Raw genomic sequence first — 26,278 nt, forward strand, 5'->3', positions numbered from 1 at the left:
ATATATATATATTAGAAATATAAGATTACAAATATTAAACAATAGGTTCTAAATAATATTATTATAAGATAAAAAAATGCATGGCTTCCCTTCAGAAGGCCTTTATTAACCCCCTGGAGTCGTATGGATTATTTGATAGATTAATGGCCAAAAGCCGTACACAATTCGACTTACAGCAAAAGAGTGACCCCTGACGCAATGTAAAGAAGCATCGCAAGCTTTGACGCCTCTCGCGGATAGTGCTGGGCAACAAACTCAAGCCCCTCTTCTCTTATATCGCAGATTGATCTCATGAAATGGCGTGTGTATGACACGCCAATTCGCTATTCCATTTTGGCGCGCTATCAAGACGCATAATCGCTTTTTAGCGTGTTTATCAACGCTGTTTCATTCTATCCCCCTACACTGCCCCTACCCCTAAACCTACCCATCACAAGAAACATTCTGCATTTTTACATTTTCAAAAAAACATAATTTAGTATGTTTATAAATCCACGGAATCACATGGCGTACACATACACGCGGAGATGATGGTTAGTTTCGGCGTACACATACACGCGGATTCACACGGCGTAGACATACACGCGGATAGCCCAAAATGCTTACAGAAACACGCCATTTGGCTTAAGAAAGTGGCGTGTATGTTTACGCAAAGTCATGATGTCATGTTGTATATCGAAATCCTCCGCCATTTCTCTTAAAACATTCATGACCAGTGTTTTGTTTTGCTCTATCCTCTACGCTTCTGGGTTCGTCAATACGCATGCGTCAAGGGTTACTCTTTCGCCGTAAATCGATGCGTACGGCAATTCGCCGGAAGTTAGTTATTTTAGTCTATAAACTTTTAAATATGGATATTTTTCTTACACAAACACAACACTTCGCTTCAGAAGGCCTTTATTAAAACCCCTGAAGATGTGCTGTGATATCTGGCACCAAGATGTTACCTTTAAGTCCTGTAAGTTGTGAGGTGGGGCTCCATGGATCGGACTTGTTTGTTCAGCACATCCCACAGATGCTCGATTGGATTGAGATCTGGGGAATTTGGAGGCGAAGTCAACACCTCAAACTCGTTGTTGTGCTCCTCAAACCATTCCTGAACCATTTTTGCTTTGTGGCAGGGCACATTATCCTGCTGACAGAGGACACAGCCACCAGGGAATACCGTTTCCATGAAAGGGTGTACAAGGGCCCTGTCCCAAATGCCACCTTAAAACCCTCACGTCTTCCTCTGAGTCCGCACTTTCATGACATAATGTCGCTTTGACTGCCAGGAAGAAGTCCGCTGCGTAACCCGTACCAGTGCGGGCTCGGCAGAAGTGCGCATCGAGGGTGCATATCGACCTCGAAGGGGGCGCTCTCGAGCACCCTTCTGAGACCTAAAATGACAAATGGGACACCCTGCGGTCTCGTGGACTTAACAGACACGCGCACGCAGTGGCCATTGTAAGTCCACAGACCGAAAGTGCACATGAAGTGTGCCATTTGGGACAGGGCCATGGTCTGCAACAATGCTTAGGTAGGTGGTACGTGTCAAAGTAGCATCCACATGGATGGCAGGACTCAAGATTTCCCAGCAGAACATTGCCTCCGCCATCTTGCCTTCTTCCCATAGTGCATCCTGGTGCCATGTGTTCCCCAGGTAAGCGACACACACGCACCCAGCCATCCACGTGATGTAAAAGAAAACGTGATTCATCAGACCAGGCCTGTCACATGTCTGTCTTGTCCTGTAGAGCACACGTGGTGTGTTTATCAGGTTTTGGTTGATTTCATGTCTCTGGTCTCTTGTTTACCCCGTCCATCTTGTTACCTGGTTATTGTTTAATTGGCCCCGCCTGTTCCCCTCTTGATTTGTTACCCTTTATAGTCGCCTCGTGTCTGCAGGCCTGTGTTGGATTGTTGTCTTATGTGGGATGTCGTCTGCTCCGTCGTGGTTCCTGTTTACCTTTCCTGGTGTTTAAGTTTATTTCATCTTTGCCCCCCCCCTCCCCCCACGGGTGTTTTGTTAATGTTTGCGTTATTTTATTATTTACAATAAATCTTCTCTTCCTGCAAATGAGTCCTCGCTCCCTTTTCTACCTACTTACACCTGACAAGGCCACTTTCTTCCATTGCTCCATTGTCAAGTTCTGATACTCACATGCCCACTGTTGGAGCTTTTGGTGGTGGACAGGGGTCAGGATGGGCACCCTGACTGGTCTGCGGCTATGCTGCCCCATACACAACAAACTTTGATGCACTGTGTATTCTGACACCTTTATGTCAGAACCAGCATTAACTTCTTGAGCAATTTGAGCTACAGTAGCTTGATCGGAACACACAGGCCAGCCTTTGCTCCCCACTTGCATCAATGAGCCATGACCCTGTCGCCGGTTCACCACTGTTCCTTCGTTGGACCACTTTTGATAGAGACTGACCACTGCAGACCGGGAACACTCCACAAGAGCTGCAGTTTTAGAGATGCTCTGACCTAGCCATCACAATTTGGCCCTTGTCAAACTCGTTCAAATACCTACTCTTGCCCATTTTTCCTGCTTCTAACTCATCAACTTGTTCACTCAACAAAATGTTCACTTGCTGCCTAATATATACCTCCCACTAACAGGTGCCGTGATGAAGAGATAATCAGTGTTATTCACTTCACCGGTCAGTGGTCATAAGGTTATGCCTGATCGGTGTATGTGCGCAATTTCCCCCGAAAACCATCATGTAAGCTCTAAAATATAAACACATAGGTAAGCGTAAGACAAAAACACGTTTTGGAAGAAGGATTAACAATGTCTTGACTCATTATTATATTTTGAACAAAAAGTTACTTAATGTACCTTTAAATGTTAATATGGATGTTTTCTGTCCACTAGTCTCAAAGAATGTTATTGAAGCAAAATAGCCCAAAATTGACCAGTGCATGATACAATGATTTTGCTTGTAGTGTCTTGCCTTAAGATTATTCCTATTTAAGATTATTATACATTTTCTCATTGTAAACGTTCACTTTCTTCTCTCACTTAATAATGCTAGGATTTAGAATAAATTGGCATACATTCTGCTGACACTGTTTTCATGTTCCTCAGATGTCCAGTGATTTCACCTCTCCACCTCCATCACCCACCAGGTACAGCTAGTCACCTCTGTTTAGAAGAGCAGGTTAAGACGCTCCATGTCTGATGGGTTTGTTGATTTTAACTTTACCTCTTCACAGGATCAATCCGTTCGCACATATTCGACTCAGGAAGACGGTGACCAATGATCGCTCCGCCCCACTAATACAGTAGAGCCTTTGATTGACGCCCACAGATGCTGACTGTAATAAGGTCACTAATGCTTAATGCCTAATGCCTAGGACCTTTAATATGCAAATTTTACACTTTTGCCAACAGAAACACATTTAGACGGTAACCGATAGAATTAAAGCGCAGATAAATCTATTAAGATAAATTAGCATTCAGTACATCAAATGTATATTATATATGTATTACATTATCAGAAAATGAAATATTTCAAGGTTTTTTATGTACTGTATTTCGGATGAGTGCACATGGAATAGAGTTGGGAAAATCTGACCTATAACATTTGATTTCATATTATAGACTTTACTGTGATGCAAGATGTGAAACAGCAAATTACAAAAAGAAAATGCTTTTTTTCACAGTAGAGATGCTCAGTTTAGTTACATGAAACATTTTAGATTTACCTGGTGAGTATAATATTTATATATATACACACACAGCTCTTTTCTGTACAATACTGACATAATTTTTGGGTGAATTATTTCTTTATCTTTTAAAGTTTTTATTAAATAAAGACAAGGCACCCTGGAACTTTCCAGAAGTAGGTTTGCAGGCTGTTTGAGGCAAAGGAAGGAATACATTGAATGGATAATGAAGTATAATTACATTAGGGCTTTGAAAGAGTTGGAAAGGATTTTGGAGGAGCGTTGTGTTTGTGAAAGTCTGCTGTAAGGATGTTCTCAGCTCTTGTCTCTTGTCCCCTCCTTCAATCTGTCTTACGTATTTTTTTAAAAGCCCAAATCTCCCAAAGTAAAGCTTGTAGTCATGAGTTGCAGCAGATTCTAGGTGAGGGATTTGAAGGCTAAAGGCCAAAGTATACTTCACTTTTTACGCGTATGTGAGGGTCAGCGCACAGTGCGTGTGATGCGAATTTCGTCATCAGAAGAGTACGCGCGTACAGGCTGATTTATATTTCTGTGTCGGACCTGCGGCATAGCCTCTACGCCATGGGCTATACGTCGATTTTCATTTATACTTCTGCGTCGTCATTGTCGACGTGCAGTTACACATGCAGAGGGAGCATGTGTACCAATGAGGGAGGGGTTCTGGCAGACCAATCACAGCGCTTGCAGTCCACGTAGAATTGACGCGTTGTTACACTTTTGAAGAGGTGCACGTCAGGGTACGTCGTAGGCTACTGCGTACACTCGACGCAGAAGTTTAAATTGGGCTTACTGAACGCGCACCGCCGGATTTTTGTAACCGCGCGCAGGTTGCACATGCGCATTTATCATTTTGGCAGTATTTACATGGGTTGTAACCAAGCGGCAACCTCCCCCAGTTTCTCTTGAAGCCAATACGGAAATGACTTAAACTGCAATTCATCGACTGGCCGCTAGAGACAGGCCCCAGAAGGGAGCAGAATCTCATTGAGCCCCATGTTAAAATGCCCAACTTTACAGCAGAAAAAACATGTTAACAGTCTGGTATAAATTGTGGTTTTGGTCTATACGGCTAATTTTGCCTTGCATGACACCTGTGAGGGGGGTGAATTTTTGTATAACTCATTTGTTTACATTATATAAAGCATTAAAGTTGTGCATAATTAAGGGCGTGGCCACTTCGAGTGACAGGTGGATAGCCATTTATCTGCTGTCTTTTAGTCATCGCGTCACTTCAGCTCCGCCCACATCCCGCCTTTTTGCCCATTTTCTGTTATCCGGGAGTGAAGCGCGATGACGCGCTGCCAAGATGGCGATGGCCAGCTCGTACAGTTTACTTTTCGTACGTCGGGTTTTTTTGTTTTACGCTTACTTCAAAACTGCTCTTCAGAATCCTATGGGTGACGTCACGAACACTACGTCCATATTGTTTTACAGTCTATGGTTGTAACTCGTAGTGAAAGATTGCTTAAAACTGTGCATGCTTCGAACGCCTGTGTACGCATACAAGTCAAAAGAAGTATACTTTGCAAGGCTGTGCGTTGACTGTGCGCATACCCTCGCGTACGCGTTAAAAGAAAACCGAAGTATCTGAAGCTTCAGAGTGAGACTGCTGTGTGCAGAGAGGAGATGTGAAGATGTGAAAGAAAGGTCTGGAAAGTGTAGACGTGCCGGAGGATGTGACTGTGGTTAAGTGCTGTAGCTGTAGGTAGTTGAATTTAAAAAGAAAGACATGAAAAACTCTAGGTTACGCTTTATTTTAAAGTGACGTAGCTATATTGTACTACTCAAATAAGTGCTGAGTAATATGAATTAACTACATGTACTTACTATAGAGTTACGGTTAGAGTAAGGGTTTGGGGTTGCACTTTATTTTACAGTTTGTGCACTTATGTGTACTTGCACTCTAGTTTAAAGTACTGGTTAATATAAGGTTACTACATGGGTTAAGGTAAGGTTTAGGGGTAGGTTAAGGGTTATTACCCAGTTATTACAATAATATAATAAGTGCATGGAGAACAGGACTGTAAAATAAAGTGCTACCGGGTTTGGTTTAGTTACTTGTAATTATGCGTAATTTACTGTTATTACTATAGTAAGTACATGTAGTAACGTATAACTACGTCACCTTAAAATAAAGAGTTACCAAACTCTCTTCCTTTCCCATGCTTTTGTCATCATTTTGAGAGGAGATTTCCATGTCCAGTGGTTTGAAATTAACCTAAGAAAATATGATTCAGTTACTTTTGAGTTTGTGTTAAATTGATTACGAACAGATCTTGGTCAGGGTATCGCCATATTACATTTTTTGACAGTTATGAAAACGAGGCTACAAAATTGTTCATGCCAATGCATGTCAATGAATTGTTCAGCCGATGAAACGTCTTACTGAAAAAACTGTGAAAATGACATGCTCTTGGACGTTTACAGCATTGTGCCGCTGTAAAGACTGTAAGTCTATACCTCATAACCTCGTTTTCATCCACATTAAATTCAATATGGCGTCCCTGACTAAGGTCAATCGTCTTAAAAAATGTTACACTGAAACCAATATAATACATTTTTACTGATGATAATTTTGTTCACAAACCTTAGATTTTTTTTTCTCCACTCCAGGGTCAGTTTGTTCTGATACCTTCTTGTATTAACTTTTTCTATTATAAGGATGTCTTAAATTGAATAATGCAAAAAGGTTAATCTCCGACCTTATATATGTAAATATATCTGTCTACTGTAATACAGTGAGGTCCAAAAGTCTGAGAATATTGAAATATTTTACACAAATGTTTTATTAATGCTTCAGCTTAAGATGAATTGAAAAATGATCATAGATTCAATATTGGATGTGTCATGTTCTCCAGCATGATTTGAGACGATCCAAAGAGCATCTTGGGCTTCAATGCAAGAAGAAAACCTGACCGTCTGGGTCACATGATCAATGACTCTTGATGAGCGATCTACAAAGAGTGCTGGAATGACATTTCTCATTCATTTCAATCCTGGAACGTATTTCTGAGTTGAAATGAAAAGCTTCTCAGATTTACATGGTCTCAGACTTTTAAAAGTAATGTGTTACTTAGTTACTTTTTACTGAAAGTAATGCATTGTTACTTTTGCATTACTTTTCTCACCTGGGCTTGCTTGTTAATAGCAAAAAAAGTTCTATTTTTGGCAAATGTAAAGGCGCTTTCACACCAAAAGTGAAATGAATAAGCCTCAGGCTGAAGGAAATGCAACATTAGTCAATAAAGTGAAAAACAAAGTAACTCATATTTTAATGTAATTTTACTAGTTACTTGAAAAAATAAAGTAATCCGATTACGTAACTTGTAATGCATTACTGCGAGATTAATGCTACACTGCTCAGACTTTCGGACTCCACTGCATGTTAGCCTGTATTAGTTTGTCATTTTAATTTCCGAACTGATGTAATCGCGGTTGAGCAGATTTGATCCTTGCTGACATTGTACTTTTATTAAATATCCCAGAGACTCCTGAACACTGGCATTTAAAGCAGGACTTTACTGTACAAGTCAGTCTGGCTGCTTTGGTGTACTATTTTGATCATCATTTTATGCTTATGTGTTATGAAGCCACCTGACAGACATATGACTACTTTCCCTAAATGTTTTTGGCTCAGGATTCAGTCTCTATGGATCGGTCATAGATTTTGGACTCTTGAATGTTTTAACATCATGATAACTCTATAGACTTCATGCTCTTGTTTTTTTTTGTTTTTTTTTAAATGTACTTCAATAAACAAAGTTAATCTCTGTGGTTTTAGGTGTGTCAATCTCTATACACAAACAATGATGCTAAACAAATCAATTAAAGAAACAGCAAGATAATTAAATAAAGAGCTTTTATTGAGAGCAATCCATCTAGTGAGACAGAAGGAAAGGAGGGTTTGGACTCTACAGGATTCTGAAGGACTTTTCACAGGTTTTTCAGCCACTCCAGACTTCTCCCCTGTGGGTCACATGGGTGCGCTGGAACGTCTGGCATGTTTCCATCATCTCGAACCGGGACTGAAAAGAGTCAAACAGAATCATAAAGATCAGGCAGGCGATGACACTTTCAACTAACTTATTGCATATGCATGTTGAGATTAAATGAACTGAGCTTAAAGCTACACTGTGTGATATTTTCCCCCATCTAGCGGTGAAAAGGTATATGACCATCCAGTGAATATTAGTTTCTCTTCCTCTCAATTCCGATTTCGTTTGAACTCCTACGGTGGCCGATTTAGTCCAAGATTAATATGGCTTCCAGTTCGACCTCGTCCACATTGGACACGGTGCCATCGAGTGTTAAAACGCGAAAGGCAAAGCTTGAATTCACGGGTATGTCCCTCTTTGGCTAATGTACTTTCAAGATGGAGGGGCAACATGGCGACCCGCATTCGAACCCCTCACCCGTATGTATTTTCAATGGCATATTATAAACTTACGAGAATACTTTACTACTTGAAAGAAGTAAATATACATTAATGAGCACATATATTTTTGAAAGAACTAAGTGTTTTTAGCTAAGAATAAACTAAAAAAGTTACACAGTGTAGCTTTAAAGGGATAGTTACCCCATGATTCAATCACCCTCAAGCCATAGGTGTATATAACATTCTTCTTTCAAACGAACACAATCAGAGATTATATATAAAAAAAAATGTCCTGGCTCTTTCAAGCTTTATAATGACAGCCCAAAATTTGAAGCCCAAAAAGGTGCATTCATTCGTTATAAACGTACTCCACACGGCTCTTAGGGGTTAATAAAGGCCTTCTGAAGTGAATCAATAGGTTTGTGTAAGAAAAATATCCATATTTAACACATTATAAAGTAAAGTATCTAGCTTCGGGCCAGACCGCCTTACACGCCTCTTGCAGTTCAAACGCTTGCGCTACATCCAACGCCATCGCCACGCCAGTTAAGCTTTTTCCGTAAGTTGAATACGGAAGGCGGTCAGCCGGAAGCTAGATATTTTACTTTATAAAGTTTTAAATATGGATATTTTTCTTACATAAACGCATCGCTTCACTTCAGAAGACCTTTATTAATCCCCTGGAGCCGTGTAGAGTACGTTTATAATGGACATCAGGATGGCTTGAGGATCAGTAAATCATGGGGTAATTTTCATTTTTGGGTGAACTAACCCTTTTAGCTTTTCAACACAAATGTCTGAGAATTATATACAATGTATATAAAATACAACAAATATCATATAAATTAATATATATTGCTGTACAAGCAGCGATGAAAGGGCCCTCGTACCCATGCAACCGCCACCCGGTGGCGCTATGACTCTGAAAAAATGCTACATAGTGCACCTTTAAAGTACAACGTCTGGAAATGGCGAAAACTGCAAAAAAAAACTGCAGAATATTAAAAATATCTCACTTCCTGTTGGGTTTTCCGATTTTGCTCCCGGGACCTTTTTTGTAGCTACTGGGCTGTTACATTTGTGTACCGAATTTCATACTTGTACGTGAAACATAGCACGAATGGCGCTTAATTGATATTTTGTAGGTGGCACTATCGAGCCATTTTGCCACACCTAATTCTGAAACCCATATCAGACGTAAATATTCACCACTTCTGGTGCGTGTGCAAAGTCTCATGAGTTTTTGAGCATGTTTAGGCCTTCAAAAATACGATTCATTTCGGAAGAAGAAGAATAATAGGCTGAGCAATTACAATAGGGTTCTGACACCATCTGTGCTCGGCCCCTAATAAATAAATAGTTGGGGATTCCTAAAAAAAAAGTGGAAGATGTCCAGGCCTTTTCATTTCTTTGATAATAACCAAATAAAAACACCATTGTATTGTCTACAATATCTGAAATATATTAAAAAGTTCCCCCAATTGAAGAAACACCTAAATAACCTTGAACTATGTAAGAATTGTGTAAGAATAATATACCTGGATAATTAAATGGAACAGCTTCGTTCATCATTCCGGTGTACTTTGTTAAAGGGCTCACAGCCGGCAGAATGCAAGCTGAGTGAAACACAAAATATATGTTAGATTTATAAAGCAGGAAGATGAAGACTCATAATGTGATCATGCACATTAATCTCACACTCACCCAGCAATCCGAGTCCACAGGAAACTGTGATCACAGGCTCTTTATTCCAAGCATTCTTCAAAAACCTGCCAACTAAAGAAAGAAAGAAAAAAAGAGTACCATCAATGCACAGATCTGTGCAGACAAAACTTGGCGAAGCGATGTGCTTATTCGGTTGTGCTGTTTAATTTCATTTTATTACAGTGCTTGACTTCCAAGCACAGTAATTGTTTTATATGATAATACTGTGGTACTTGATATACATCACCAATGCTGCATTATTTGATCAAAAAAACATAATATTGTGCAATTGTATAAGAACTGTTGGAAACTGTGATAATCTGGCATTCAAAAGTTTGGGGTCAGAAAGATCCGTTTTTTAAAGGAAATTAATACTTTTATTCAGCAAGGAGTCAAGGACGCATTGAATTTATATAAAGTGACAGTAAAGACATTTATAATGTTACAAAATATTTCTATTTCAAATAAATGTTCTTTTGAACTTTCTATTCTTCCTTAAAAAAAAAATTTATCAAGGTTTCCAAAAAAATATGAGGCAGGACAACTGTTCAAATTTGTAATGATATTTCAATTCACAGTTTTACTGAATTTTTGATCAAATAAATTAAGCTTTGGAGTGACTTGTTTCAAAAACATTTGAAAAAATAATGTTAAAACATTAATAATTAAAACATGAATTGTTCCAAACCTGGTGAAGTTAGTGTATTTAGATTTTGAGAATACCATGGTACATGTCGAAAACAAAAACATGGTAGTACCATGGTAAATTTAGTTAGGTGTCTAAAGGCGTCAGAGGTGCACAACAAATATAAGTTCTTATATCGATATAATATAACTCATGTATTCATGTTTGAAGCATAGCAAGGAAAACCACAGCTAGTATGAGACCAAGGTCATTCTCGTATACGCACATACATTCATTGTTTTTTCCTACACAAATATTTTATAACACCTCTCATCAACTCCCAATTGATTCTGTTATTAAACAATACAATCGAACTGAACTACAATAAAACATGTCATGTTTCAAGCTGCTAACACGCAAAATTTACTTACAGGCCGCCATGTTTGCTTCTGTAGTCCTTTGCTTCTGGCATCATGGGAATTGTAGTTCAATAACACATGTTGGTGACGCACTCGCTCTGGATTGGCACAATGGTCAATGACGTATTTAAAACGCGTCTGTGTTAGATCGCCTTGTTTTGAGAGCTGAAATGTAGACGAGAATGAAGGTTTTTAGTTTTATTTTATTATATAGCTTAGGCTAATACATGCTTTGGGTATGTACATCGACTAAATGATATTTAGACGGAACTTATGAGGAGTAAAAAAAAGACACCTTGAGTATTTACAATAAACTGACATCATGTGCGGATGTTTACAACTCACTAACTAACTAAAGGTGAGTACAGAGCTGAATCTAGCCCAGTCATTAAAACTGTTCAAAACTAAGTTTTTAATAATGTGAATTACACAAGTATATCATACTACAGAACAGAACCCATGTGAGGAGGTCATAGAAAGCATGCTTAGTTTATGCTTGATCAATAATATTATTTCCATCATTATCTTTAAATATTGTGTGAGAAGGTGCGTTCTTGCTGAATGCATCTGTTGAACAACACTTCTTGTTTATTTTTATGTAAGCATTGTTCTGTTTGTTCATCATGTGCTTCAGATGATGGAGGATTTCTCAGGGCTCGCTTTGCCTCCACTGTTTGGGGGTCACATTCTGGAAGCGGAGCTGGAGACGGGCGGAGTGGAGCTGGGCCCCAGCGGCAGTGAGCTCCTGGAGAATGACGGGGCCCCTGCCGGCCCCGGACAGGATGGGGAAGACGAGAGGAGAGAGCTGGACAAAAGGAAGTATCAAGCTCTCAGCAAGAGGTGCAAAGAGATAGAGCAGGTGAACCGGTTTTGCATTTGCCCTAAACTGTGGTGTAGAGCAGGTGTTTCAACCTGGGGTCAGTCGAAATTAAGACGAGAGAAAAACTGTAAACAAAATAAAATAATATTAATTAGAATAAAATAAATAAACAAATGAATAAAAAGTTTAATTAAATAAAGTTTTTTGGTTATTTATCTTATTAAATAGATTCAATTATAATAAATAAATAATACATTTAACAGTAGAATATATATGTAATGTAACTTATAAACTAATTTTAGGTTTATATTATAAATATAATATTATGTTTTAGTGTATAAATTTGGTGTTTATATTTAAAAGATGTCTTTTAATTTTTTTGTATTATTTATTTAATATTTTGGGTATTTTGCTTAAGGAAATAATAATGAGTTTAAAATTGAAAAAAAAAAATTAGATTAAAATAAATAAAAATGTGATTAAAATAACAGTTATGTAGTTAGTTAATAAGCTCTTAAATAGATTAAATTAGATTAATCAAAGTGTTTATTTATTTTAAAATAAATAATACATTTAACAGTGCATTACTATAGCAAGTAGAATATATAATTATGCAACTTAATAGAAAATAATTTTAGATTTATAATATTTTTTTTAGTGTATAAATTGGGTGATTTATAATCGATAGATGCCTTTTAATTTTTGTATTATTTATTTAATATGTCGGGTATTTTGCTTAAGGAAGTAAAATCTCTCCAAAAATAATAATAAGAAAATAAATAAATTGGATTAAAATAAATAAATAAATATTATAATATATTCATTTTTTTTTTATTAAAATAAAAAAAATTGTAGTTAGTTATTCATCTTTTCAAATAGATTAAATTAGATTAATCTAAATTAAATGCGTATTTATTTATTTTTATATAAATAAACAAAAATAATGTTTAAATTAATTTAAATTAATAAAAAAATATTATGCTCCAAAACTATATGACTTACTTTTTCCTGGGGAACACAAAAGGTCAGTTTTTGAGTGGAAAATGAGAAACGGGGGTCAGGATATTCTTCAGAAATTCACCTTTTGTGTTCCATGGGGGGAAAAATAATGTCACAGATTTGGAATGACGTGAAGGTGAGTAAATGGTAATGGATTTGTAATGTTTGGCTGATCTATACCTTTAAGTGAAAGGCTTGACCAAAAGTCCTATGAACCCGTTCTCAGGTAAATGAGAAGATTTTGGGACGCCTTCACCAAGTCCAAAGACTGACTCGCCGAATGAGGAAAGAAAGAAGGTACAGCTCTTTGTTTTTCAAAGAAACACTATTGATGGATATTTTAAATGTTATTACTCCAAGCTTGCCATGAATATGGCGTTAAAAGATAAATAAATACAGTAGTGGCTAAAAGTGAGTCCGGAGGGGATATTTGTTTTTAATGGCATCAAAATATGAGGAAAATAATTGTATATATTTTAAATATGAGTGAAGAACAAAACCCCAAATTAGTTCAATTATTTATCTGACAACATTATTTGGCAAAAATAATGAATTTTTTGTATTTTACTATGCAAAAAATGCATATAGAAAAACAGAAAGCATACAGTGACTACACCATAGTCAGTTATTAATATTGTGTCGGTTCTCTCTTGTTTTTGCAAGTGTTCATAATTTCTTTTCTATGAAAGCCTGCTTGGCCAAAACTTATGTTGCACATTTTGCCATGTTTCATTGTGTTATAACAAAATAAAACAATCGGCTCCAAGCACAATTACTCCATATGATTACAAAATCTTCAACAATACATTTTTTATAATATATGAATAAAGGATGAAGATGTACATTTTCCCAAACTGGACATCAATTTCACCCACTACTGTAAATAAGAAACACCAGTGCATATTACTAAAAGCATAAATGGAATATGAATACTGATTTTTAATTATTGGTTGATTAATCAAATGTTTATTCAGTAATTTCTACCATGTTTTTTTTTTTTAACACTAATTCTTCACAAATGAAAAACATCCCAACATAAAAAATAAAGTGGCAAGAATTAAAAGGCATTTATCATTAATAGAAATATCCATGAGTCCAATATAAGTTCAGCCCAACAATGGCTAGTGTTTATTATATCTGGAAATGAATTTGTATTATTTATGTAATAGTTTAGTACACAGAGAACCCTCCCGCTTGGCACATTAGTGTCATAATAACACAATATAACATGGTCATAACTCATAACTGTGTGTAACGGCTGCACGTGTGTGTGCTCAGGTTTCTCATGAAGACTCTGGACTCGTATGGAGACGATTACAGGACGGCACAGCTCACCATCCCACTAGAGGTGAGGAACGACTGATGATTTATTTGAAAGTAATTCATCTCTATTTATTCCAACACTGTAGCCGATGGCACTAAACATGCTTCATGTGTTCAAACAGGATGAAGGAAAGGCTTTAGATCCTGCTCTCGGTGGTGATGAAGACGGCTCTTCTCCAGCGTTTCCTCTTCAGTCAGCAGGTGGACCCAAGAAAAAGAGGCACCGGGTTCCAAAGGACAGAGAGAGAGACACACAGGTATAAAAAACCAGAGGACTTCTCTTTAAAGAATATAAACCTGGGACAGGCAGCAGTTACTGCTCCCACATTACAGTTCAAAGGTTTGGGGTCGCTGAGGTGTTTTTGAAAGAAGTCTCGTATGCCCATCAAGGCTGCAAAAATACAGCAAAAACAGTGAAATATTATTACAATTTAAAATAGCTGTTTTCTGTGTGAATATCATTTTAAAATGTTATTTATTCCTGAGATCAAAGCTGAATTTTCAGCATCATTACTCCAGTCTTCAGTGTCACATGATCCTTCAGAAATCATTCTAATATTCTGATTTGCTGCTCAAGAAACATTTCTGATCATTATCAATGCTGAAAACAGTTGTGCTGCTTCATATTTTTGTGGAAACCATGATACATTTTATTTTTCAGGATTGTTTTATGGATTAAAAAGTTCAAAAGAACAGCATTTATTTGAAATAGAAATCTTTTGAAACATTATAAATTACTTTACTGTCACTTTTGATCAATTTAATGCATCTTTGCTGGATATTAAGTAGTATTTTCTTTTAAAAAATCATCATACTGACCACAAACTTTTCAATATTAGTGTATGCAGGTAATATTACTAGGGCCCTATGATATCCACTATGCGGTACACATGGATGGAATTGCAGAATCCAGTCTTAAAATCGGAATTTACTGTATAACGTGGAATTTCACAGAATGTCAGTAGCAGTACACTTAAATCAAATCGCTATATAGACACGTGTCTGTGAATATTAAACCGCAAAGACTATTTAAATATGAATCCTGCATGCTCTGTGTGTATCATAATTTAAAATAAAAAAAACAGTAAAGCTATGTTGTGCAGCACTTTGTTTGACAAAAAAAGTTGGTTTAATTTCATATGATTAAAAGATAAATTAATTTTGTATGCCTTCATTTCATTGCCAGGAAAATTTAAATACACAACACAGAACTTCTGAAAAGTCCAAAAAAAATTTAAACTGAAATTTCTTTTTTTAGAAAAATTAATATGGGGAAAAAAATCTAACAGATTTCATACGGCCCTATATTACACAATAGAGAGATTAAATAGCTGTGTCTCATTTCATTTAATTTCGAAGGCTGCTTCCTCCGGAGGACACATCCTGTGAAGGATGCAGTATACGGAGTATCCTTAATCAGAATTAAACGAGACGTCCTTCGTAGGACACAGGCAGAAAGTTTCACGTTGCTATGCCAACACGTTCACAGCGTCGTTGCGCTCTCAACACCAGTTATATGAATGAAAATGATTATGAAATGTTTCTTGCCTTGACAGCAAAGTACTGTTCGAAACGTTTAAAAATCACTGAACACTTGTAATCCTGTTTACCACAACTATCTATTTGAGGTAAGCTTAAAAAACAAAAACAAGATAAACACCACATCTTCGCTTGCAAAGAATTGTGGGTTATCTGCAGCAACGAAGGATACACCTATGCACACTCCAAATTCCTGTGAAAGAAGGGCACATTTGAAGTGTCCTACTTACTTTTCTGAAATGAGACAGCCTTGATGACGCATGCAGCCTTCGAATGCCACCTCTGGAGGACGCAGCTTTTCGAAATGAGAGACAGCGCTAGTGTCACTCTAGAAAGGGGACGTACATCTCCATTAACTCTTGCTTTTTAAACATCACGACTCACAAATGCTGCGGAACCCACAACCCCAACTATGATCAGTAGTGATGGTGACGCCTGTTACACTATTATACTAGTGACAATATTAAGATGTGTGTTGTTTTGTTTTCCCCCACAGATGGAGTCGGAGCAGCCGGTCATGACGGAGGGTCCGTTCACAGGATTCCCCAGTCCTAGTTCACTCTCTCACTGATCCACGATCCCAAACTCCTGAACCTCCACGCTTGCATCAAATCAATCAACTGCTTTTTTGTGGGGGTGAATGATACGTTGTTGTTGTTGTTGTTTTGTTTTTTAGTAAATTAGTGTAGAGCTTTTTATGGAAGCTCGTTTCAGCCACAGGATGAAAAAGATGTAATTTTTAGTTTGTTTATTTGCCACAATTCAGAATTCGGAGATATAAACTTGGATAATGCGAAGAAAAAGAGTCAGAACTGTAAGATATAAACTTACAAATAATTCTGATTTTTTTGTTTAGAACTCAATTGAGACATACACTCACAAATTCAGATTTTTGTGTGTATCTCACAATCCAGACTTTTTCCTGAGAATAGAGAGTCATAAAGTCCGAACTGTAAGAGATACACTTTGTTTATTCCGTGGCAGAAACAAGCTTCCATACATTTGAGCTCAATCCTTGACATTGATCTTTTGTAATGAAGACGACATTCACATTGTAACAAAGGTGTTTTTTTACAGTTTAATAAACAGATTTGCAGCTTTTGACACAAAATGAACTTCACATCGATACAAACGACGTATACACCAGCTGTGGTTCAGTCTATCTGTGTTTGCCGTATCTGTTGAAGCGGCGGTACAGGAAGCTGATCCTCTTGTCCAGGATGTGCTTGTCTTCTGTCATCATCCGGTCTCCTACCATCCGCTTCTTTCTGATGAGATGCTGAAGCTCGTTTCCGCTGAAGCCTCGGACCCACACGGGCCCTCTGATCAAGTCTTTTGGGTGGGCTTTAAAATCACCTGCAGTCAAACACAGTCAGCGTAGCGTTAGATGACTGTCTGAAAACAATAGACCCTTTTCACATTACGGGTTTCTCAGAGCGGAAGTCGACATAGTTGGGTTAAATTGTATAGCAGAGAATGAGAGAATACATTAAATATTTTTGTGTCCCCATTTGCTCAAATAGCAAAAGAAAAATGCCACAACAGTGATTTCACAACTTTCAAAAAGAGGGAAAAAATAGAGATTGATAACGGCAGTGAAAAGAGAGAAAGATGTTACTTTTACCGTCACTCCCATAGACTCTGTATAAGACACACACTCACATCAGCAGTAACTTGTTTTTTGTAATTTGATGCACAAGTAATAAAATACAAATTATTAGTGTTATATATATATATATATAGTAATATGCATGGCTAAGGACTTCATTTGGACAACTTTAAAGGTGATTTTCTCAATATTTAGATTTTTTGCATCCTCAGATTCCAGATTTAAAAATAGTTGTATGTACCTCGGCCCAATATGTCCCATGTATAAATCACCCTTATGACTGGTTTTGTGGTCCAGGGTCACATATTTGTCCATGCACTGTTTCCTAAAAAACATTCTGGTAGCCCAGTTTTGGCTCCAATCCTTTTCACAATCGATTTCAAAAAAAGAGAGAAGACATTTTAATCGTATTTCAGATTTAAATCTTGAGAGCAAAATTAGACTCATTAGAGCTGGGGAAAGCAATTCATGTTTATGAGTCAAAATTAATCAGTTCCAAGTTTACAGAACTTCCTGTGTGGAGTTGTACGCTCTTATTTAGTCAGTAAATATCAAATAATTGTAAACAAATAATCTGTAAATACATTTTTGCGTTATTATTTTGGTGCCTGCATAAAATTATTATTATTATTATTTTATTGTATTACAAATTTTGCACCTAATCAATTTGAAAGCAAATACCAAGACACTGAATATTGGAGAAATAGTGAAAGTGAGATCTAGTGTTCAGTAGGTCATTAATTAATACGTTTAAATAAGTCACTCACCCAATATCCCAATGTTGTCATAGAGTCCAAACATGCTTCTCTTCTCCGTCCATCGATCCACCTCTTTCAGTTTGGGAATGGCGTGCATTCGTATTCTAGCACAAGTGCCTGTGTGACACAGGGCATACACCATGCTACTCATATTCAACACATTAATATGAGATATGAAAATGAACGGAGAATACACACACACACCTGTGCTGAAGTGTCGCGCGCAGAAGGTCACCGCCCTACCGAACAGTCCTCCAAACACAGACATACTGCAAAACCATTCATAACGCAGACTTACTGTCAAGCATTACATTTGCATCAATGATAATGTGATAAATGTCTTCATAAATCTCTTCTAATCATGACCTTCAGTCGCGAGTACTACAGTGACATTAGATCTCAACTCATTTGAGTCTTTTAAACGCGCTTTACCTTCAGAGAATCCGGGGTGAACGTTAGAAAATGTTTCAAATCACAGTTGGATGCCAAATACTTTAAAACTTCGAAAATCCTCCAGGTAAATCTAGCGGCACCGGTGTGTTATCCATGTGTACATACTACTGCAGCAGCCATTAGATGTATTTCACAATAAAAGTCCCGAGTTTGTTATTAATAATACAAAATATTGGTCGATTTATTTCAAATTAAAAGTCCAGGTTATTTTACCACAGACGTAAGAAAATAAAGTGTTTGTATGTAAATCCGACTTTCTATAATATTTTTCAACCTCCACTAGCAAGCGTTAGGAAATATATTATTATCACCTCCGTATTTAACATTAATAGAGACATGCTACAATTCATGTCTATTAATTAAAATGTCTTGGCTATACGTACTTTAGGCTATACATATAACAACAGTTGAATGATTTCAGCAAATAAGCAGTTAAATTTTATTAAATGTTTGATTAAATTGCTGACACTGAATGAAAATAATGAAAATTTGAAAGAAATTTGAAAAAGTTTAAGATTAAGTTTAAGATATTTTTATTTTCAAAATGTAGGCTATATATACATATATAGCCTATATTTGGAGCACTATATATATATATATATATATATATATATATATATATATATATATATATATATATATATATATATATATATATATATATATATACAGTATATAGCCTACATTTCCCGTCAGTGAAACAATACTACAGCCTGTAAAACATTTAAATAAATATCAGTAAATAATGGTAATATAAATAATAAAAGAAAGTTAAATATATTAGTTAATATATTGGTTTATATTTCCCCAGGTGCTCAAGTGCCGCTTTGCGCGGAAAGGGATGTACACGAGCAGGAAAGAGATAATTTTTTCAAATATCTTCATGTTTTCTCCTGATGTTCCAGAACTAATAATTGTAGTAAAAGTTGTGAACAGCGAATTTTTCTTCTGCAGGGTCAAGAACTTTAGTCTGTTTGATAATGCGCTGCGAGAGAAAGCGAAACAAAAATTATCAGTGTGTAGGCTATGAAATGCGCTATACACATACACTTGACACACAAACTGTTTAATAACAAGCACAAACTGTGTTAAATATTTTGAAATAAAATGTATCTGTCCTACAGCACCGTTTTCTACTTTAAATTAAGAAAATAATTTATGTCTGCAAAAGTTACCAACTGATGACTGGCCAACCTGATTAAGAAAATAACATGGGGTTGGCATTGAAATTATGAGTCAAAACAGTAAAATTGTCGGTTAAGTAACCCTGCTGTTTTTAAACCATTTTAAACGGTTCAAAAACCCTTATGATGACAAATAAAACGAGGACCGTGACGTCGCCCGGTACGGCGCAGCCGGGGCCCCACCCTGGAGCCAGGCCTGGGGTTGGGCCTCGTATGCGAGCGCCTGGTGGCCGGGCCTTCCCCCATGGGGTCCGGCCGGGCTCAGCCCAAAGGAGCGACGTGGGGACACCTTCCCGTGGGCCCACCACTCACGGGAGGGACCATAAGGGGCCGGTGCAAAGCGAATCGGGCGGCAGTCGAGGGAGGAGGCCTAGACTACCCGATTCTCACCTCACTGGCGGGGAAAGAGCCTGAGATTGTGCGTGAGGTTGAGAGGTTCCGACTAGAGATAGTCGGAATCACCTCCACGCACGGCTTGGGCTCTGGAACCACACTCCTCGAGAGGGGATGGACTCTTCACCACTCTGGAGTTGCCCATGGTGAGAGGCGGCGGGCTGGTGTGGGTTTGCTTATAGCCCCCCAGCTCTGCCGCCATGTGTTGGAGTTTACCCCGGTGAACGAGAGGGTCGTTTCCCTGCGGCTTCGGCTCGGGGATAGGTCTCTCACTGTTGTGTGTGCCTACGGGCCAAACAGCAGTGCAGAGTACCCGACCTTCTTGGTGTCCCTGGGAGGGGTGCTGGAGAGTGCTCCGACTGGGGACTCCGTCGTTCTACTGGGGGACTTCAACGCCCACGTGGGCAATGACAGTGAAACCTGGAGGGGCGTGATTGGGAGGAACGGCCCCCCTGATCTGAACCCGAGTGGTGTTCAGTTATTGGACTTCTGTGCTAGTTACAGTTTGTCCATAACGAACACCATGTTCAAGCATAAGGGTGTCCATCAGTGCACATGGCACCAGGACACCCTAGGTCGTAGGTCAATGATCGACTTTGTGGTCGTTTCATCTGACCTGCGGCCGTATGTCTTGGACACTCGGGTGAAGAGAGGGGCGGAGCTGTCAACTGATCACCACCTGGTGGTGAGTTGGATCCGATGGCGGGGGAGGAAGCTGGATAGACTCGGTAGACCCAAACGTACTGTGAGGGTCTGCTGGGAACGTTTGGCCGAGTCTCCTGTCAGAGAGATCTTCAACTCCTGCCTCCGGCAGAGCTTCGACCAGATCCCGAGGGAGGCTGGAGATATTGAGTCCGAGTGGACCATGTTCTCCACCTCCATTGTCAAAGCGGCTGCTCGGAGCTGTGGACGCAAGGTCTCCGGTGCCTGTCGAGGCGGCAATCCCCGAACCCGGTGGTGGACACCGGAAGTAAGGGATGCCGTCAAGCTGAAGAAGGAGTCCTATCGGGCCTGGCTGGCTTGTGGGACTCCTGAGGCAGCTGACAGGTACCGGCAGGCTAAACGGACTGCAGCCCGGGTGGTTGTGGAGGCAAAAACTCGGGCCTGGGAGGAGTTCGGTGAGGCCATGGAAAAGGACTATCGGCTGGCCTCGAAGAGATTCTGGCAAACCGTCCGGCGCCTCAGGAGGGGGAAGCAGTGCCCTACCAACGCTGTTTACAGTGGCGATGGGCGGCTGTTGACCTCGACTGGGGATGTTGTCGGACGGTGGAAGGAATACTTCGAGGATCTCCTCAATCCCGCCGTCACGTCTTCCATTGGGGAAGCAGAGGCTGGGGGCTCAGAGGAGGACTCGTCCATCACCCAAGCTGAAGTCACCGAGGTGGTCAAGAAACTCCTCGGTGGCAAGGCACCGGGGGTGGATGAGATCCGCCCTGAGTACCTCAAGTCTCTGGATGTTGTGGGGCTGTCTTGGCTGACACGCCTCTGCAGCATCGCGTGGCGGTCGGGGACAGTGCCTCTGGTATGGCAGACCGGGGTGGTGGTCCCTCTTTTTAAGAAGGGGGACCGGAGGGTGTGTTCCTACTATAGGGGGATCACACTTCTCAGCCTCCCCGGGAAAGTCTATGCCAGGGTACTGGAGAGGAGAATTCGGCCGGTAGTGGAACCTCGGATTCAGGAGGAACAGTGTGGTTTTCGTCCTGGTCGTGGAACACTGGACCAGCTCTATACCCTCTACAGGGTGCTGGAGGGTTCATGGGAGTTTGCCCAACCAGTCCACATTTGTTTTGAGGATTTGGAGAAGGCATTCGACTGTGTCCCTCGCAGCGTCCTGTGGAGGGTGCTGAGGGAATATGGGGTCCGGGGTCCTTTGCTGAGGGCTGTCCGGTCCCTGTATGAGCGAAGCAGGAGTTTGGTCCGCATTGCCGGCAGTAAGTCAGACTTGTTCCCGGTGCATGTTGGACTCCGGCAGGGCTGCCCTTTGTCGCCGGTTCTGTTCATAATTTTTATGGACAGAATTTCTAGGCGCAGCCAAGGGCCGGAGGGTGTCAGGTTTGGGGACCACACGGTTTCGTCTCTGCTCTTTGCGGATGACGTTGTCGTGTTGGCCTCTTCTAACCAGGACCTTCAGCATGCACTGGGACGGTTTGCAGCCGAGTGTGAAGCGGCTGGGATGGGGATCAGCACCTCCAAATCCGAGGCCATGGTCCTCAGTCGGAAAAGGGTGGCTTGCCCACTTCAGGTTGGTGGAGAGTTCCTGCCCCAAGTGGAGGAGTTCAAGTATCTTGGGGTCTTGTTCACGAGTGAGGGGAGGATGGAACGGGAGATTGACAGACGGATCGGTGCAGCTTCTGCAGTAATGCGGTCGATGTACCGGTCTGTCGTGGTGAAGAAAGAGCTAAGCCGTAAGGCAAAGCTCTCGATTTACCGGTCAATCTACGTTCCTACTCTCACCTATGGTCATGAGCTTTGGGTCATGACCGAAAGGACAAGATCCCGGATACAGGCGGCCGAAATGAGCTTTCTCCGCAGGGTGGCTGGGCGCTCCCTTAGAGATAGGGTGAGAAGCTCAGTCACTCGGGAGGAACTCGGAGTAGAGCCGCTGCTCCTCCACATCGAGAGGGGACAGCTGAGGTGGCTCGGGCATCTGTTCCGGATGCCTCCTGAACGCCTTCCCGGGAAGGTGTTTCGGGCATGTCCAACCGGGAGGAGGCCCCGGGGAAGACCGAGGACACGCTGGAGGGACTATGTCTCCCGGCTGGCCTTGGAACGCCTCGGTGTCCCCCCGGAAGAGCTAGAGGAAGTGTCTAGGGAGAGGGAAGTCTGGGCATCTCTGCTTAGACTGCTGCCCCCGCGACCCGGCCCCGGATAAGCGGAAGAAGATGGATGGATGGATGGATGGAAATCATACTAAGTGACGTTTTTTGAAAATGTAAAAATGCAGGCCTTCACACAGTCTCTGCTGACATTCAAGTTTGTGGTTGTGTCTAGGTAGTTACTTGTCTGGCTATCACAAGACCAAGCTCAATTTAAAGTCCTCATGAAATCAAAATCAATCTTATTTACTTTCTTAGGGTGAACAATTAATCCGTGCAAGTTAATACACAGAAAAAAATTGTTTGCCGTGGTAATCTTTAATCAAACTCTGAAAAGTAACTTCCGGTCTGGAATTGCGTTCCCTTTCCAATGATGACTGTGTGACGGCTTGGGTTTGAATATCCTTAACCAGTCGTCCCCTCCAACCGTTAGTCCGCTATGAGTGAGAGATGGAGAGGAGGAGCGCTGAAGTAAAACCCTGTCCTCAATTCAATATTCCGTTTCACTTGGAAATATGTCACAGCACTGAAATAAAACCAGTTGCAACTTCCAGTTCACTGGGACTTTAAGATTGAACATTGGTCTGGGGAGTCTGCTCTGTATTTTCTACTGCACATGAGGCGTGATAAACGAGCATAGTTCAAATGACTCTGTATGCAATTGGATAGTCCTTCAACCAATCAGACCAGAAGAGGCGTGATCAACGGGCAACGACCCATCGCTACTCTATCCGTCATCGTTTTAAACCCACCAATAGCGTGCCAGGTGGATAAACCAGTCCTTGAATGGTTCCAGCAAACGTGTAACAGAAGCAGTAGAAATGAATGTACAGGTTTCCAGACTGAGTTGCAGGGTGAAATCAAATCGCCAGCAGATCAGGCTGGGTTTACCCAGTCTACGTAGGTACAAGTCCACCACCTGATCTGGACCAAGCGGCAACCTCCCGCAGTTTCTCTTGAAGCCAATACAGAAGTGACTTAAACTGCAATTCATCGACTGGCCGCTAGGGACAGGCTCCAGAAGGGAGCAGAATCTCATTGAGCCCCTTGTTAAAATCCCCAACTTTACAGCAGAATAAAACATGTTTACAGTCTGGTACAAATTGTGGTTTTGGTCTATACGCCTAACTTTGCCCTTAATGACAACTGTGAGGGGGGTGTATTTCTTTATAACTCATTCGTCTACATTATATAAAGCCTTAAAGGGTTAGTTCACCCAAAAATGAAAATTCTGTCATTAATTACTTACTCTCATGTCGTTCGAAACCCGTAAGACCTCCGTTCATCTTCAGAACACAAATGAAGATATTTTAGTTGAAATCTGATGGCTCTGAAAGGCCTCCATTGGCACAATGCACGGTTCACTCTCAAGACCCTTAAAAGGTACTAAAGACGTCGTTACAAAGTCCATCTCACTACAGTGGTTCTACAATAACTTTATGAAGCGACGAGATTAGTTTTTGTGCGCAAAAAAAACCTAAATAACGACTTATATAGTGATGACGATTTCAAAACACGGCATCATGAAGCTTCGAAGCGTTATGAATCAGTGAGTCGATTCAGCAGTTTGGATCGCCAAAGTCACGCGATTTCAGCAGTTTGGCGGTTTGACACCCGATCCGAATCATGATTCGACTCTTTGTTAGTCATCATGTCACCTCAGCTCTGCCCACGTCCCGCCTTTTTGCCCAATTCCTGTTATCTGGGAGTGAAGCGCGATGACGGGCTGCCAAGATGGCAACGGCCAGCTCGACCCGACTTTACGCTTCAAAACTGCTAATTGTTATCTGTTCTGTACTTAGCTGCTGCAGCACGGGTTTCAGTCAGGCACCTGGAACCTTCTGGAGGCAAGCAGCGGAAAGGGTGCTTCAGATGGGGTTAGGGGCTTTTTAAAAATGAGTGCAGACAGGCTGGTCAGCCACGGAAAAGACATCCCTAATGCTGAGCTCTTATTCAGGGCTCTGCTGGATGTAAAGATGTCAGTAAAGTTGTTCTACATCAGTTAAGAGAACAGAGCCATGCCTAATAATCTCCCAGTGGTGCCATCAATCATGAGGATTCAACACTTGTTGAATTTGCAATTTGCGTTTACTTTGTAACACTTACCCCAGGACAAATCATACAACTCCAAAACCTTTACCTTAGAGGTTCAGGGAACAGCATCCACTCAGGAGGGCAAGAGTCAGAATCCATCTGAAATTACTTGGCAAAACTCTGACATCATCGGCCAGTGGTGCTGTGTTAAATATGATGGTGAAATTTATCCTGGAGTGATTCAAGATTTGAATGAAACGCAAGTAAAAGTGAAGTGTATGCACCGGACTGGAGTCGACCACTTTTTCTTGCCACGACAAGATAATGTCCTATGGTATTTGCATCAAGATGTCATCAGAATGATTCCTCCTCCTACTTCTGTGACCTCTCGTCGTTATATGGAAATCGACAGGGACATATGGTCTAAAATCTCAGACTTGTGAACCAACTGAAATCAACAAATGAAAGAAAAAATTACTGAAAGCACACGAAAGAAAACACAAAAGATTGACTAAAAAAATCAGTTAAGGTTTACTTAATGAACGAGAAGAAGAAACAAGAAGATTAAATACAATCAGTTGGAAATGCAAATGAGTTGAAGAGTACTTATAGAAGTTGTACTTGATTGTACAGATGTAACACATCTGGACTAGACAGACTGTTCTTGTTTGTTCTTGTATAGACACTTTAGATTAAATATTATATATATATCATTGTTAAAGTTGAAATAATTTCACTGTAATGTTTTAATATTTTTTTAACTGAACTTAGATTAATTGCTTATACTAAACAAAAAGAAAGTTATCATATTAAAGAGAGTTTTCTCTTTTCCTTCTAATGTGTCCTATCAACGGTGTTACTCCTGTCAACTGTATTATGTGTGGTTTTTATGTCATAAATATTTTAAATGTGAACTAAACCGTCAGAAAAATAGATAGGGTTATCTCTGGAGATGGAAATATTGGGTAAGGATGGTGAATAATACTAAATTCAGCATACTGTGGATTAAGTTTTCATCCCACAACAGCCATTATGAAGCCCCAAATTCATATTTTCAAATCAGTTAGGCAGATAACCTCAACAAACTCTGGTGAATAGACTCAAAAACCTTCAAACAAATGTGTTATCAAACATGTGGTACTACATTCATGTTTCAATTGACACAGCATTTGCCCATAACACAGTTGGCAAAATCGAATGTTATTTTTCATCAACATATTTAAAAAGTCATTACAGCTTAAGCTTGCCAAATAATTAATTTAGCACATTATGGTCATATATTATTCAACCACCTAGTTTATTGATAAAAAAAGAATACTGATTTTGTGACTTTTTGGCTGATATGAAATGTACCCCTAATTATAGAATGACTCGTTAACTAATAATGAGCAGAGAGTTCTGGGAATCTAAAGAGGGTGTTTCTTAATACCAAGTATGCAAAGTTCGTGATTGCCTGGATCTCACAACTCCTACATCAGATCTAATATTCAAATAGGCGTTATCTTTATAAATAAACCACAGATTTGAGCTTTAAACGATCACATTCTC

At 39.9% G+C, this 26,278-nt stretch overlaps 4 protein-coding genes across 4 annotated transcripts in view; 2 read left to right on the forward strand and 2 right to left on the reverse strand.

Moving 5' to 3' along the window:
* The window catches only part of LOC307138748 (BAR/IMD domain-containing adapter protein 2), a 48,344-nt gene extending 40,894 nt beyond the window's left edge, over positions 1-7,450 (forward strand). Inside the window, exons 14-15 of the mRNA XM_079837298.1 lie at positions 3,078-3,118; positions 3,206-7,450. Of these exons, the coding sequence (XP_079693424.1) occupies positions 3,078-3,118; positions 3,206-3,278 (114 nt within the window). The 3' untranslated portion in view covers positions 3,279-7,450. The remainder of the gene's footprint in view (positions 1-3,077; positions 3,119-3,205) is intronic.
* A 70-nt stretch (positions 7,451-7,520) lies between these two features.
* ndufa3 (NADH:ubiquinone oxidoreductase subunit A3) lies at positions 7,521-10,852 on the reverse strand. Its single transcript, XM_079837299.1, has 4 exons — positions 10,815-10,852; positions 9,759-9,830; positions 9,593-9,670; positions 7,521-7,704 (listed from the first exon to the last, which is right to left on the reverse strand). The coding sequence occupies exons 1-4, from the start codon at positions 10,822-10,824 to the stop codon at positions 7,613-7,615; spliced, it is 252 nt and encodes an 83-aa protein (XP_079693425.1). The 5' UTR covers positions 10,825-10,852; the 3' UTR covers positions 7,521-7,612.
* Positions 10,853-10,910: 58 nt separating this feature from the next.
* On the forward strand, positions 10,911-16,590 carry tfpt (TCF3 (E2A) fusion partner). The gene is made up of 6 exons (XM_079836460.1): positions 10,911-11,160; positions 11,437-11,661; positions 12,848-12,918; positions 13,900-13,969; positions 14,067-14,201; positions 15,980-16,590. The coding sequence occupies exons 2-6, from the start codon at positions 11,437-11,439 to the stop codon at positions 16,052-16,054; spliced, it is 576 nt and encodes a 191-aa protein (XP_079692586.1). The 5' UTR covers positions 10,911-11,160; the 3' UTR covers positions 16,055-16,590.
* Positions 16,591-16,642: 52 nt separating this feature from the next.
* mrpl51 (mitochondrial ribosomal protein L51) lies at positions 16,643-18,430 on the reverse strand (the record flags this gene model as incomplete). The annotated part of the gene is made up of 4 exons (XM_079836461.1): positions 18,283-18,430; positions 18,055-18,119; positions 17,860-17,967; positions 16,643-16,839 (listed from the first exon to the last, which is right to left on the reverse strand). The coding sequence occupies exons 2-4, from the start codon at positions 18,116-18,118 to the stop codon at positions 16,643-16,645; spliced, it is 369 nt and encodes a 122-aa protein (XP_079692587.1). The 5' UTR covers position 18,119; positions 18,283-18,430.
* Between the last annotated feature and the right edge of the window lie 7,848 nt (positions 18,431-26,278).

This window comes from Gobio gobio, assembly GCF_949357685.1.
Source record: "Gobio gobio genome assembly, chromosome: 15".
In the NCBI taxonomy this organism is placed as follows: Eukaryota; Metazoa; Chordata; class Actinopteri; order Cypriniformes; family Gobionidae; genus Gobio; species Gobio gobio.